Source organism: Microtus pennsylvanicus, chromosome 10, assembly GCF_037038515.1.
Source record: "Microtus pennsylvanicus isolate mMicPen1 chromosome 10, mMicPen1.hap1, whole genome shotgun sequence".
NCBI classification, from domain to species: domain Eukaryota; kingdom Metazoa; phylum Chordata; class Mammalia; order Rodentia; family Cricetidae; genus Microtus; species Microtus pennsylvanicus.
The window spans coordinates 15083821-15098119 of NC_134588.1; the positions used below are offsets into that span (position 1 = coordinate 15083821).

Here is a 14299-nt window from a genome sequence, read left to right on the forward strand (position 1 = left end):
GGTATGCGGACCCACATCTGTAATCCCTGTACTGGGGAAACTGAGGCAGGAGGTTTGTGAGTTCAAAGCCAGCCTGGGCTGTATAGTGAGACCAGGTCTCAATCCTCAATAGAGGATTCAAAAAAAATAAATAAATAAAAGTGTTGTCTTGTCTACCTTGTCACTGCTCAAGACGCAAGACTTAGATCCTTAGACTCCAGAGAGAGTACTTTCTGAATTGGAGGGGAAGGCAGGAGGTTGTAGCTGCCTCGGGCTAGTGACTGGGGTCCCTCCCCTTCTCTCCTCTCTGCCAGCCCATCCCCATCATCCCCTCCGTACTATTCCCAGCGGGTGGAGTCGCGAGCAGTGAGCAGCGTCCAGTCCTTATCAATAGGCACCGGCAGGTTAGCTACCCTCCTTCAGGGAGCAGCAGTCCCTAGCCTGCCTGTGGATCTGATCAGATTGGACAGACTCAGCTATGGTTTCTCTGGGCTTCTTGGTCTCCTATGGTCCTGGACGCCGTGTTGGACGCTGAGGGGTGTCACCGAAGTAGACACCGAGCTCCCGAGTGGCCAGAACGCAAAGGAGGAAAAATAATCGGCGGAGCATGTCAGGAACTATGAGGTCCCGGCTGTCATCGTGGGGACCACGGTCACTGATTCTGCTGCTGCTGCTAGCCAGAGCAGCTTACACTGTGAGTACCGCGTTTCTCCAGGACGCCGACCAGAGGGACCAGCCCTCTTTGCTCTACCGGGTCTTAGAAATTATGGGGAGCAGCCGATCTCCCTTCCCGCAGCAATAATATCGCTCATTCTGTCGGAGTGCCCTTCGGTGTCCCCTTTCGGAGTTTCCTTCTCCAAAGACAAAACCTTCCTGAACCCTGCGTCCGAGGTGAGGCAGATCTAGGCTCGGTCCCCTTGCCCTTCACTCATCCCCTCCCGCCCACTGAGTAGCTTCTTTCCATGAGACGATTCTGCAGCAGCCCCAGGATATCAAATATGCTAGACACTTGCTCTCTAGCGCTTCATCAGAACCCCCTCTTCCCCTTTTAAACCCGGGATCTCAGGCTTTAAAAGCAAGGAGACCAAGGCTCAGAAAAGGAGCGGGAGAGGCTTGACCCACGTCAGGAAAAGAGTTAGAACTCCAGTTCTTCAGGCTAGCTAGCACGCTCCGAGTTGCAGATGGGAAATTGAGAAAGTTGTGCGTAGAGATTTAGTGTCCGTGGCGGGACCATTCTTAATCCCGAGTGTTGTGTCTTCCGCCCCCTCTCCGCCTGGAGGGACTGGCTTTTCAAAAGTCTGTGCCTGTGGGCTCCTGGGAGCAGCGGGGGTCACAACAAACTCGGGGCAGGAGAAGGAGAAAGTTGGAGCAGAGAGAAGCCAAGGGATGGTTTGCGTCTCTTTCCCATAGAAACTCCTGGGAACTTTGGGCGGCTTCCCCTGGGATATCTGCAGGAGAGACAGGCTGGGTTGAGACTGGCAGGGTGGAAAGAACTGGGAAGAAGTTCAAGGCTGCTGGGTTAAGGACTCCGGAGTTACTCCTCCCAACAAGCTCGGCAAAATGTCCCCCCTCCCCCAAGATCTGCGTCCTAAGAAACCACAGGGAATCATAGCTCCCGAGACTCCCGTCTAGGTCAGTGACTTAGTTTCCCGTTTCCTGAGGCATCTGTGAAGAACGAACAGGAGTAGCTTAATTTGGGGGGGGGGGGGGGGGGGTTCTGGAAGGAATGCTCCGGGTTATCTCAGAATTAAACAGATGGGGAAACAGAGGCTTTGCTTGGTTCAAATCTTCACTGTACCTTAGGAGGTTGCTTTGCGTAGTCTGTTCAAGCCTTTCATTTTACACAATCTAAAGCCCTCAGAGAGGGATTTGCTTCATATCAGCGTGTCAGGAGCAGGGCTGGGACTAGCGCCCAGGTCTCTAGATTCCTGACTTCTGGAAGAAGGGTGCCACCAGTCTGAGGTTTGCTCTGTCCCTTGTGCCCCTTGTATTTGTTGTCATTTACATAAGCACATGGCCGTTTGTATGCAAGTGTATCTCTAGGAGAAGGCTTCACCTGGGCTCCTGGCTACTGTGTGGGCTTAACCTGACCTGTGGTTCTATCTCTGAGGGTTTGCAGCAGCAAATGCCTTTAATAAATGAGGGTGGAATTGACCTACTTTATTTGGACAGTTTCCCAGGTTCTGCAACTTTTTCCTTTTGCTTGTTGGACTCCGGGTGGTCAGATGCTGGATCTTAAATTTCCTTCTTCCTTTTGGATTTCTCTCAAAGGGACATCATAGGCCCCTTCCGAAGAGACCACTGAGGCTGAAGTACTTGCTCCTGCCTCCCTCCTCTGCCCCTCCTTCAGGGGAGGCGTCAGAAGTGTCCTTTGCAAGCAGAAGCTGAAAAGTAATGACCTCTGAAGTGGACTGCATTTTATTTTGCTTTTCCCATAAAAAGGCACTGAGCACAGGGCCTTGTCTATACTGCCTTGCTCCATACAGCTCCTGCAATAACACCCCCCCCCCCACACACACACTGTTCCACCAGACACATGTTGTACCTTGAACACCTTGGCTTCATCACCTTTATCCTTAAGACCTGCTGCCTAGTGTAAGAGGGAATTCAGTGGTCATGTCTGTGGATGGAAATGACTTCAGCATCCATAGGAGAGTATCTTTCGTGTGTAGCTTGTGTGTGTGTGGGGGGGGGCGGTGCATGTGTGTGGACGTGGAAGCCAGAGGAAAACTTTGGTCTTTTATTCCTCACGTGCTGTCCTCCTTGTTTTTTGAGGCAAGGTCTCTCACTGGCCTGGGATTCACCCAGTAAGTTAGGCTGACTGGTCAGTGAGCCCCAGGGATGTTCCTGTCTCCGCTTCCCAGTACTGGTTAGCTTGGTTGGTTTTAATGTGAAACTGCCACAGATTAAAATCACCAGGCATGCACATGGTGCACAGACGTACATTCAGACAAAATACCCATACATGTTAAAAAGAACTTTTTTAAATTATTGTGCTCTTTGTACTAGTTCTGTTTTTTCTTATTGTAATATTTTATCAATGTATTTTGACCTGATTCACTCCCTACTTATTCTCCTAACTCCTCCCAAATCCATCCCTACCCCTTCCCAAATTTACACCCCCCCCCCATTTGTGCTGCCCAGATACTCATGTGTATGTGGCAATACAAGGGGATTGCGGAACCTGCCGGGGTCCACATCCCTGATCCCTAGCCCCATATCAGAGTTGACTGCCAGTAGCTCCTCAGCTAGAGGTGACGTCTCCAGTTCCCTCCTCCTCCATGCCGATGTATTGCCTGGCTCGCTTTGTCTCGGCAGCCGCAGTTCCCGTGCATTCATGTGCACGAATGCCCTGGCATGTCGGGAAACACTGCCTTATGGCAGGCTTCTGTAACTTCTGGCTTTTGCGAGCTTTGTGTTTCATGATTGAAGCAGGATTTCTGAGCTTTGACACAATTTCCTTCTGAGACAATTCCCATGTGGTCCTGGATGGCTTCCAGCTATGTAATTAAGGATGATCTTGAACTTCTGATCCTCCGCCTCTATATACTGAGTACAGATGTGTGCCGCCATTTATGCTGTGCAGGGGCTGGGGGAGGGGGGATTAGAACCCAGGGCTTCCTTCGGGCATACCAGGAAGCACTCTATCAGCTGAGCCACATCCCCAGGCCAATGTCGACTTTTTGACATGTGGACCAGACGTAGCAGCTCTGTGTATTGTATGAGTTCCAGCAGCATCTAGAGGGGAAACCTCTGCAAAACTGCAACAACAGACTGTCTGCAGACACCAAGTGCTGCAGGACTGCAAGGAGGGAAGTTGCCTCTGTGTGACAGCTGTAGTCTTAGGGCTGCCGTGTTTCCAAGGGGAGCATCAACAGGACTAAGAGAATGTTTGCTGCGTGTTGGGTTGGAGGCGCTGAGACTGAAGATAGAGAAACTGAGTGCAGTGGTGGAAACAAGCTGTTAGGTTTTGGATCTTGTTTGTGTGTGAATTTGTGTGTGGAGGCCAGGGCAACCTTAGCTGTCCTTCCTCAGGACCCTGTCTATCTTGGTTTTGGGGAACACGGTCTCTCACTGGGTTTTCGAACTTGCTGGTTTGGCTAGACTGAGTGGCTCAAAACTCCCAGGGACCCACCTGTCTCTCTTTTCAAGCCCTGAAAGTTTAAGTCTGTGTCACCGTGCCTGGCTTTTTTAAAATTGATTTTATTGAGCTCTACATTTTTCTTTGCTCCCCTCCCATCCTCTCCCCTCCCGTCCAACCCTCTCCCATGGTCCCCATGCTTCCAGTTTACTCAGGAGATCTTGTTTTTTACTACTTCCCATGTAGATTAGATTCATGTATATTTCTCTAAGGGTCCTCATTGTTGTCTAGGTTCTCTGGAATTGTGATTTGTAAGCTGGTTTTGTTTGCTTTATGTTTAAAAACCACCTATGAGTGAGTATATGTGATAATTGTCTTTCTGTGTCTGGGTTACCTCACTCAAAATGATGTTTTCTAGATCCATCTATTTGCCTGCAAATTTCAAGATGTCATTATTTTTTTCGGCTGTGTAGTACTCCATTGTGTAAATGTACCACATTTTCCTTATCCATTTTTCAGTCGAGGGGCATTTAGGTTTTTTCCAGGTTCTGGCTATGATAAACAAAGCTGCTATGAACATAGTTGAGCACATGTACTTGTGGCACGATTGAGCATCCTTTGGATATATACCCAAAAGTGGTATTGATGGGTCTTGAGGAAGGTTGTTTCCTAATTTTCTGAGAAATGGCCACACTGACATCAAAAGGGGCTATACCAGCTTGTACTCCATCCAGCAATGCAGGAGTGTTTCCTTTACCCCACAACCTCTCCAACATAAGTTGTCATCAGTGTTTTTGATCTTGGCCATTCTTATAGGTGTCAGATAGAATCTCAGAATTGTTTTGATTTGCATTTCTCTGATGACTAAGGATATTGAATATTTCCTTAGGTGTCTTTCAGCCATTTTAGATTCCTCTGTTGAGAGTTCTCTGTTTAGGTCTGTACTCCATTATTTTATTGGGTTATTTGTTCTTTAGGTGACCAATTTCTTGAATTCTTTGTATATTTTGAAGATCAGACCTCTGTCTGATGTGGGGTTGGTGACGATCTTTTCCCATTCTGTAGGCTGTCGTTTTGTCTTGTTGATTGTGTCCTTTGCTTTACAGAAGCTTTTCAGTTTCAGGAGGTCCCATTTATTAATTGTTTCTCTCAGTGTCTGTGCTGCTGGAGTTATATTTAGGAAGTGGTCTCCTGTGCCAATGCGTTCAAGTGTACTTCCCACTTTCTCTTCTATGAGGTTCAGTGTGGCTGGCTTTAGGTTGAGGCCTTCGATCCATTTGGATTTGAGTTTTGTGCATGGTGATAGATATGGATTATTTAATTCTTTTACATGTTGATATCAAGTTATGCCAGCACCATTTATTAAATATGCTTTCTTTTTTCCATTTTATATGTTTTTGCTTTTTTGTCAAAAATCAGGCGTTCATGGGTGTGTGGATTAGTCTTTTATCAGGTCCCATTGGTCCTATCTGGGTTCTGGGAAACTGAACTCAGATCGCTGTGCTTAGAATGCAGTCACTTTACCAACAGCCATCTCCCCAGCCCTAGAGTTTAGATCTTGCATACTCTCCAAAGGTGTGTGGAAGCCTCGATGCCCAGTCCACAGAACAATTTAGAGCCTGATAAGAGGAAGTTAGGAGATACTGCGACCCTGGCCCTTCCTCTACCTCTCTCTGTTTCCTGGCTACCCTGAAGTGAGCAGTGTCTTCTACCACATGCTGTCACCATGATTCACTCTGCTGCCACAGGCCAAAACAACTGGGCCCAGGTGAAACTCTAGGTCAATAAAATAAATGTAGCCTCCTTAGTTGATTTTGTCTGGTACTTCTTCGTCATAGCAGTGGAATGCTAACTAATACATAATCAAAACCTAGTCCCAAGCCAGATAAAGCTTGCAGAGAATGTGTTCTTTGTCTTCACTGTCCTGCGTCTGCATTTTCTCCTTCTTGCCCACCCCCTTCTCAGTTGATGGCTCCAAAATGGAAATTCTCCAACTTTGGATCTTGACAGAGGAAGTTGAACTGTCTTCCTAGCATCCCTGCTGGTCTGAAAGGTGACTTTCCAGGGCTAGAGTTCTGACGATGTGGTGATCCTTTTCCGTGTCTCTTACCTGGACCCGGTCTCTCTTCTGTCAAGGACACTGACCTTCACCAGACTCCGGGGTACCTGGCAGCCCAAGGTAAACCCACAACACTCAGATCCTATCTCCTTGCTTATAATAAATACAAGACTGTGTAGCATTGGGAGGACGTGAAAAAATGAGAATATCCTGGGGCTGCTGGCCTCAACAGACCACTCTGACAGATGAACTCTAAGGGGAACAGACAGACCTGCTCAACCGTGCCTGCAGCCCAGACCATCCTGCTCTGCCCCTTATAGGAACATGAGTCTGTGAGCATCAGATCCTAGCCCCACAACCTCAGTTAACCCCAAGGACTCTATCTGGAGCCCCCACCCACAGCCCTCAGAGGCACTCTCATGTGATCTCTTTGAATTCTTGGCCTCCTGATTTACACTCTCCCTTCTAGCTGATGCAGTCTCCTGTCATTTCCAGAGAGTCAAGACTACCTTCACAGACTTCCTCTGAGCTGTAGCTTCCTGGAGGGTGTATCTACAGTGCACCTTCTGTGCCCTACTGTGCTTTTCATCTAGGTCAGCCACATTGCCCTAACAAAACCCCTATACTAGAGCTGGGAGGTGGCTCTGGTGGGGAAGTGCTTGCCTGAGTTTGACTCCCAGATCCCCGTGTTTTAAAAAGTCAGATGTAATGACTCCTTCTTATGATCCCAGCTGTGGAAAGGTGGAGACTGGAGTCCCTTAGGGCTCCCTGGACAGTCAACCTAGCCTGCTTGTTAAGTTTCAAGCCAATGAGAGACCCTGTCTCAAAACAAAACAAAACAAAACAAAAGAAATAAAGAAAAACAAAACAAAAAAATGTAGACAGCATGTGAAGACTAGTAATACAGCAGGTTGATCTCTGGTACACACACACACACACACACACACACACACACACACACACACTTACAGACTCTGCAGACTGACCAGCACAAACAACAAAGGCTTCCTTTCCCTTTCCCCAGTTCTGGAGCCGCAGTCTTCCTGGCTTCTAGCTGGCTACTCTGTCTTCACGTGACCTTTCCAGGGAGCATGCCCGGTGGATATTGTCTCTTACAAGAACATGGATTCTTTAGCGCCCAGCCTCTACCCTTGCCACCTTACTGCCGTCCCTTACATTCTGGACAGCTCCATCTCCAAACACTCACGCTGGGTGTGAGGGCTTCAGTGTGGGAATTTGGGGGAGACATAAATGTAGTAATATGGAGCGGCCGGGCTGCATCCCCAACACCCCAGCCTCCTGCCCGGCTAGCTTAAGCCCCGAAATAATTACACGGACACTGTATTCTTTTAATCACTGCTTGGCCCTTAGCTCTAGCCCTTACTGGCTAATTCTGATATCCCAGTCAACCCATCTCTAACAATCTGTGAGCACCGGTCTTACCGGGAAGATTCTAGTCTAAGTCCATCCTGGGTCGGAGCTTCATAGTGTGCGTCTTCCCTGGAGCAGGTAGCATGGCGTCTCTCTCTGAAGCGTCTGCTCCCCAGCGGAGAGCTGTCGAGTCTGACTTCACTTCCTCTTCCTCCCAGCGTTTTGTTCTGTTTACTCCTCCCACCTATCTCCTAACCAATGAGAGCCAAGCAGTTTCTTTTAATTTAACCAATGACCTTCCTCCATCACATAAACATTCAATTCACGCCACTATTTGAGAAGGGGTAGGGGTACCACCTCTTGTCATGCCTAGTTTGTATACCTTGCCTACCTGTGTTGTTCAGCTTTTTGTCACTAAAACAAACACATGGGACGATTAGCTTCTGAAGAGAAAGGCTGATTTGGGCTCAGTTTCAGAGATTCAGTGCACTGTGAATTAGCCTATTGCTCTGAACTGCAATGAGGCCAGCATCAGAGCGCAAGTTCACAAAGAGCAAAATAAGGCAGGAAGGGACTGGGATCCCACAAGCCCCTGCAAAGGTACACCTTGGGACGGTTAGCTTTGCATCTCTGGGGATGGAGTACCATTTTGTGGTCTAGATTGAGTTGGCTATGGGCCTATCTCTGGAGATCATTCGGATCTTGTCAATTAAGGTGGAAGGATGTTGAGGGAGTCGCCCTTCTCCCAGTATGGGACTAGAGAAAGAAGCAGGGCGTTAGCTGCACGCGTTCATTGGTGTTTTCACTAGATATGAATGTCATGTGACCAGTTCTCTCAAACTCTTGCTGCCGTGACTGACGGTCTCATGGAACCGTGAGCTAGAATTATCCCTTTCTCCCTGAATTTGTTTTTGTCAGAGTATTTTATTATAGCAACAGAAGCAAAACTAAGACAATCCCACTGGCCTATCTTTTACTAGTTCCTGCCAAATAGCACCAAGATAGGAACAGCCTCTAACACACAGGCCTTTGGGGAATATTCTAGATCCGAACCCAGCACCATCTCACACCTCAGGAACTTCCTTCCCGGGGTGACAAAATCTTGTGTGACCCACCACTGAGGTCTGTCCCAGCCCTGCTTCTATGTCTGGTTTCTTCAGCATCCACTGAGAACTGAGGTCACTTGGAGCATTTCCCTATCTTTAGCCCCTTGGTCAGCCCCTTGAGGGCTGGTAAGAGTCTTGACTCTTCAGTCCCGGTCCCACCTCTGCCCCCTGGTGGCCAGCTTCTTGGAAGCTGTGTCTGGGTTTATGCTCTCCACTCTTGATTGTCATGCTGCAGCCTGACTCCTCGACGCCCACAGAATAGGGCTTATCAGCGGCCTCCATTTAGCCACAATTGCCAGACATTTTTGAAAAAATATATTTAAAATTGTATGTGTTTTTGGCTCAGGATGGAATGGCTTAGTTGGTAAATGTTGCCTGGAAATTATGAGAACCTGAGTTCCATCTCTATAACCATGTCAAAGCACCAAGCATGGTGTTCCACCCATGATTATAAACTCAGCACTAGGGAGACGGAGACGGGAGAACCCCTGGGTCTTGCTGGCCCAAGAGTCTAGTCTAATTAGTGAGTCTCAAGCCAATGAGAGACCTTGTATAAAGGAGGGAGACGGTATTCTTGAGCATGACACCGGAAGTTATCCTCTGACTTTCATGTGTGCACGCACTTGTCCATACATGAACATACATACACATGCACACACAATTAAAAGTCACTTGTGTTTAAGGGGACTCAATGCGCTGATGTACATTATAAAATGATTGCCAAAGTTAAGCAAATTTATGTCAGTGTTTTCATAGAGCTCCCACCCCCTGTGTGTGTGTGTTTATGTGTGTGTGAGTGTGTGAGTGTATGTGTGTGAGTGTGAAGAACTCTTGAAACCATCTCTCTTAGTATCTCTCCCCCTGCCCTCCATCTGCCGGCTTCACATAATCACCATTTTTTTCTGGATTTTATCTGTTTATCTTTTGGAGTGTGTGTGTGCTGGGAATTGACTCAGAGCCTCACTCATCCCGGGCAAGTGTTTTCTACACATCGGACTTGTTTTGATTCTATAGAAGTGAGATTATACAGAATTTTTTATTCTATGATTGGCTTATAATATCCTTAAAGTTCAAGTGCACTGTCAGTCATGGCTGGGATTTCTCTGTGTGTGTGTGTATGTTTATGTATGCGGAGATTCGTGTGTGTATGGAGGCAGACACTAACATTAGGTGTCATTCATCAAGTGCTACCTGCCTTGTTTCTATAAGACAAAGTCTCTCATCTGGCCTTGTACTTGCTGATTCGGTTTGGTGGTGGGCCAGTGAGACCCTGGCGTCCACCCGTGTCCTTTTCTCCAGGGCTGAAATCACAAGAGCATATAGCCATGTCTGGTTTTTTAACACAGGTTCTTGCAATCAAACTCTGGTCCTCAGGCCTGGGTGGCAAGCACTTTACCAGTGGAGTGATCTCTCCAGCTCACAGAGTTATTTAGTACAGTTTCAGAGAATGTAAAATCTAATACTGAGGAGACGTTTCTAACTAGGGCCTTCAAGCAACATCATCATGTCATCATAGAAGGCAGAAGGACAAGAGACTCTCTGTGTGCTTGCATGTGTGTATGCATGTGTGTGTATGTGCATGTGTGAGAGATCAAGTATCCCTTTATTTATAGTCTACTCCAAGGATAATAAAGCCACAAGATACATACATACATATATCTATAAAATATCTTGTGGGTTAGTTATATTATATTAATATATTATTTTGTTCTATTATATATAATCATACATTGTGTAATATAATAATTATATTATATGATGATATTATTATATAACAATTGTATTACTATATATCTTGATAATAGCATTCATCCATTTATGGGTGCTGCCCTATTACCTTCATCTCATGTCCAGAGCTCCCCTTTTTAACATGATTACACTGGGAACTGAGTTGAGTTTCCAACATGAGAACCTTGGTGACCCATTCAAGCCCTGACAGCATACCATCTGAGAGAGAGAAAGGACACAGCCATGGAGACATGAAGTCAGGAGGCTCACACCCTGCTGACCTGGGCAGAGGACACAGGAGCACAGCTTCCTGCAAGCATGCGGTGCTGCTTGGGCTCCATCCTGACTCTGGCCCCATAGCTTCTGCTGCTCCCATCCTCCTGCCTCCCATCTGCCTCTGTGTGCTCCTTCATGCTGCACCTTCTCAGCCTCGTAGGATCCTTCATATCACAGATTCCAGTCGTCTTTGTCCCCTTGCTTTGTTGATGTTACCAAATGAGCTTCAGCTGCAGTTATCCATCTACCCATCCATCCATCCAGCCATCCTTCTGTCTGCCCGTCCATCTGTCCATCCACCTCACCTCTATGTACTTAGAGCATCCCACTCAAGCTTTGGTCCCCACCTGGAGGCCCTGCACAATGAGCACCTCTCCATCTAGACACACTACTTTTGCCTCAGCACTCAGGTTAAGCCTTGTCCTTTCCTGCTGTCCCATGCCCACCCCCATCCTCCATCCAGCACCTCCTCCCTCAAAGCCCATACGTACTACACACTCTGGCCACTGACGTTTCTGTACCCACTGAAGACCAAGAACCCCAAGAGTGGAAGTCATATCCCATTCCCCTTTATGTCCTCAGAGGTAAGCAGACTGCTGGGCATATAGACGTGCCAACCAATGTTTGACGATGACGTTCCATGTTCTGAACTCATCAAATGACTGTAGGCATAGGCTGCTTGTTCTTTTCCCAGCGGCCCAGACCTAAAATAATCACACAGAAACTGTAGTATTACAACATTGCATGTCCCATTAGCTCATGCTTCTTATTGGCTAGCTCTTATATCTTAAATTAACCCATTTCTATTAATCTGCGTATTATCGTGTGGTTATGGCCTGCTGGTAAGGTTTCATCCAGCATCTGGCATCTGTCTCCTGCAGCAGCTACATGGTTTCTCATTGACTCCCTCTACTCTCTCTATATATCTTTTTTAGTCTGGCTGTATTCCATTGGCCCAAAGCAGCTTCTTTATCAACCAATGGCAGTAAAACATAGCATACAGAGTGTAACCCTATATCAAATGACAGTGGGTTTCCTTCTTGTTTTTCACTGTATGCACTAAATGATTGCCCTGCTACCAAAAGTACTCATTTGCACGCTAAAGTTGTCAGGCAGGTAATGGCATTATGGGATGCGAAGAGTAGGATGATGCTGAATCTTTTCACTGTCTTTTGCATTTAGACGTGTGTGTGAGCGTGTGTTTGCGTGTGTGTGTGCGTGTGTGTATACAAGTATGGTGCATGTAGAAGCCAGAGTTCTCCACTGAGTACCCTCTTCAGTAGCTCTCTACCTTATTTTCATTTCTTTTCTTTGCATGTGCATGTAGTGTGAACACATGTGTTTCTGTGTGCTCATATGTGTGTGAGTGCATACCTTGTATGTGTGTGTGGAGAGAGGCCTGAGGTTGATGTTGGGTATTTTCCTTAATCACTCTCCATAATTTTTTCTTTTTAAAAATTTATTTTATTTTTGTTTATGTGTATGCATTCATTTCTACATAGGAGCCTTATCACATGAGTGCAGCTTCCTGGGGAGGCCAGAAAAGGGTGTTGGGTCCCCTGGAGCTGCAGTTAAAAGTGATTGTTAGCTACCCAACATGGGTACTAGTAACTGGACTTGGGTCCGCTGCTGGAGTGGCAAGTGCTCCTAACTGCTAAGCCATCTTTGCAGCCCTGTAGTGTTACTATCTGAGGCGATCTCTCACTGAACCCAGAGCCTGACCATTATTCACCTAGATGGCTTGCCCTGGGGATCCTTTGCCACCACTTTCTGGGTGCTGGGTTTACTGGCAGGCCACCAAGCCTACCAGGCATTCACATGGGTTCTGGAGTGTGGTCAGCCCACAGTTGGTCCTCATGGTTGTGGAACAAGCATTTGTCTCCTGAGTTACCTCCACAGCCCCTCACTTTGTTTTTTAAGACAGCGGGGGCTTGCCGATTCCACGAGGTTGGCTGGCAAGCAAGACAATCCTCGTGTCTCCACCTCATCAACCTTGGGATTACCACAGCAAACCATCATGCCCGGCTTTTTACATGGGTTCTGGGGGTCCAAGCCCATGGCCTCAAGCTTGCACGGTGTTTCACCAATCAAGTCCTCTTATATGCCTCCAAGAATTTATAGTTTTAAATTCTGCCATCTTACATTTTATCATCTCAGATATGAGAGTCTGGAATTAAACTCACAGCAGCTAACATAACTGTATCTTTCTTTCCTTTTGTTGATATTCGCTTTACTCTCTCCCCACTCCAACCTCCATGCTGGACTGGATTCTTCCATTGCTTTCTCAAGGACAGACTATGGCTTCCCAGAGCTTCAAGTCCATCAGCTTGATGAACCGGGTAGACTGACAGGACACGCCATTGCGGGGCCATGGATCCAAGAGCAGATTGTCCGAAACTGCGTGGGGCTTTGCTTGTTTGTTTGTTTTAGTTTTTTCTCCTTTGAGTTAATCAGTGAGATGGGGACACACAACAACAAACACAGAGCTGCAGAGCTGCTCCCAGGGGACAGTTTTTGGTCTCAGATGAAGAAGAGTTCGTAAAACATGTCTTCCATTTGGAAAACATCCCTAAGACAGAGATGGTGGATGTCAAAGGACTGCTTAGCAGCAAGTGTGCGTTTGTGTGTAATAGCTTGCCCAAAGGACCGCTTAGCAGCAAGTGTGAGCTGTGTGTAATAGCATGCCCAATATAATTAAGTGTTAAGACAGAGGGTGGCATTCTCCACAAAGGCACAGTTGGATGTGAAAAGACTCACACAGATAACAAGTCAAGTACAGGTTCTTTAAAAAGGAAATCACTGGAACTGGAGAGATGGCTCAGTGGTTAAAAATGTCTTTCAAAGGACACAGGTTTAATTTCCACATGGGGCTTACAATTGCCTGTTAAATCCAGTTTCATGGAATCAGAGTCCTCCTCCAGCCTCTACGGGCACTGCATGCACACAGTGTATATAATTTCATGAAGGTGCATACATATAAATAAAAATACACAAATCTTTTTTAAAAAGGACATTAGTACAGGGTTACCCTGACGATTCCAAAACTGGATTAAAATATATAAGATTAAAAAATAAAAAACCAAGTATGTGGCTCGGTTGGTGCAATGCTTGCCTAGCATGCACAACATTCTGGGTTCGAGCCCCAGAGGCTGTTTGCACTGGGCATGGGGGTAGAGTGGGATGGAGACCGGAGGATCAGAAGTTCAAGGCCAGCCTGGCATATGTGTTCTCACAAGAGAACAACACACAGCTTCGGCAAACAACACCAAGAAACTTTTTCACAGAACGACTGCGAAGAGGAAATGGTAGAAAAAAGTCCAGAAAGATGAAAGGCTAGAGGGTTGGTTCCGATGGCCATCATCCAACTAGCAGGGATTCTAGGAAAACAGGGAGAGAGAATGGGAAAGTCGGCACAGGTACACAGAAACTAATCGAACCGAAAAACCCAGCGATTATTGACCTGGGGGAGGGGGACGGGACAAAATGCCCAAGGACACATAATCCTCATAGGAACTGGCTTCAACAGCTAACAATATTTCATTGTCGAGACAGGCCATTATAAACATCGAGCATTGCTTTCACTGAAAGTGATGTGAACGGAGTGTACGGAATCCGGGGGCGAGAAATATTTCTAGGGAGAATTTAAAACATCTAAATCATTAGCTTCCTTAATAGGAAGTTTGGGATATCCCAATAACC

At 46.8% G+C, this 14299-nt stretch overlaps 1 protein-coding gene across 5 annotated transcripts in view; it reads left to right on the forward strand.

Moving 5' to 3' along the window:
• Nucleotides 1–316: 316 nt before the first annotated feature.
• Sctr (secretin receptor) overlaps nt 317–14299 on the forward strand; it is a 53465-nt gene continuing 39482 nt past the window's right edge. For 4 of the 5 annotated variants that reach the window (XM_075987733.1, XM_075987734.1, XM_075987738.1 and 1 more), the window contains exon 1: nt 324–673. In XM_075987733.1, coding sequence (XP_075843848.1) covers nt 587–673 — 87 coding nt within the window. In that variant the 5' untranslated portion in view covers nt 324–586. Of the gene's footprint in view, nt 674–14299 lie in introns of all 5 variants that reach the window. The other variant, XM_075987735.1, reaches the window with a different exon arrangement.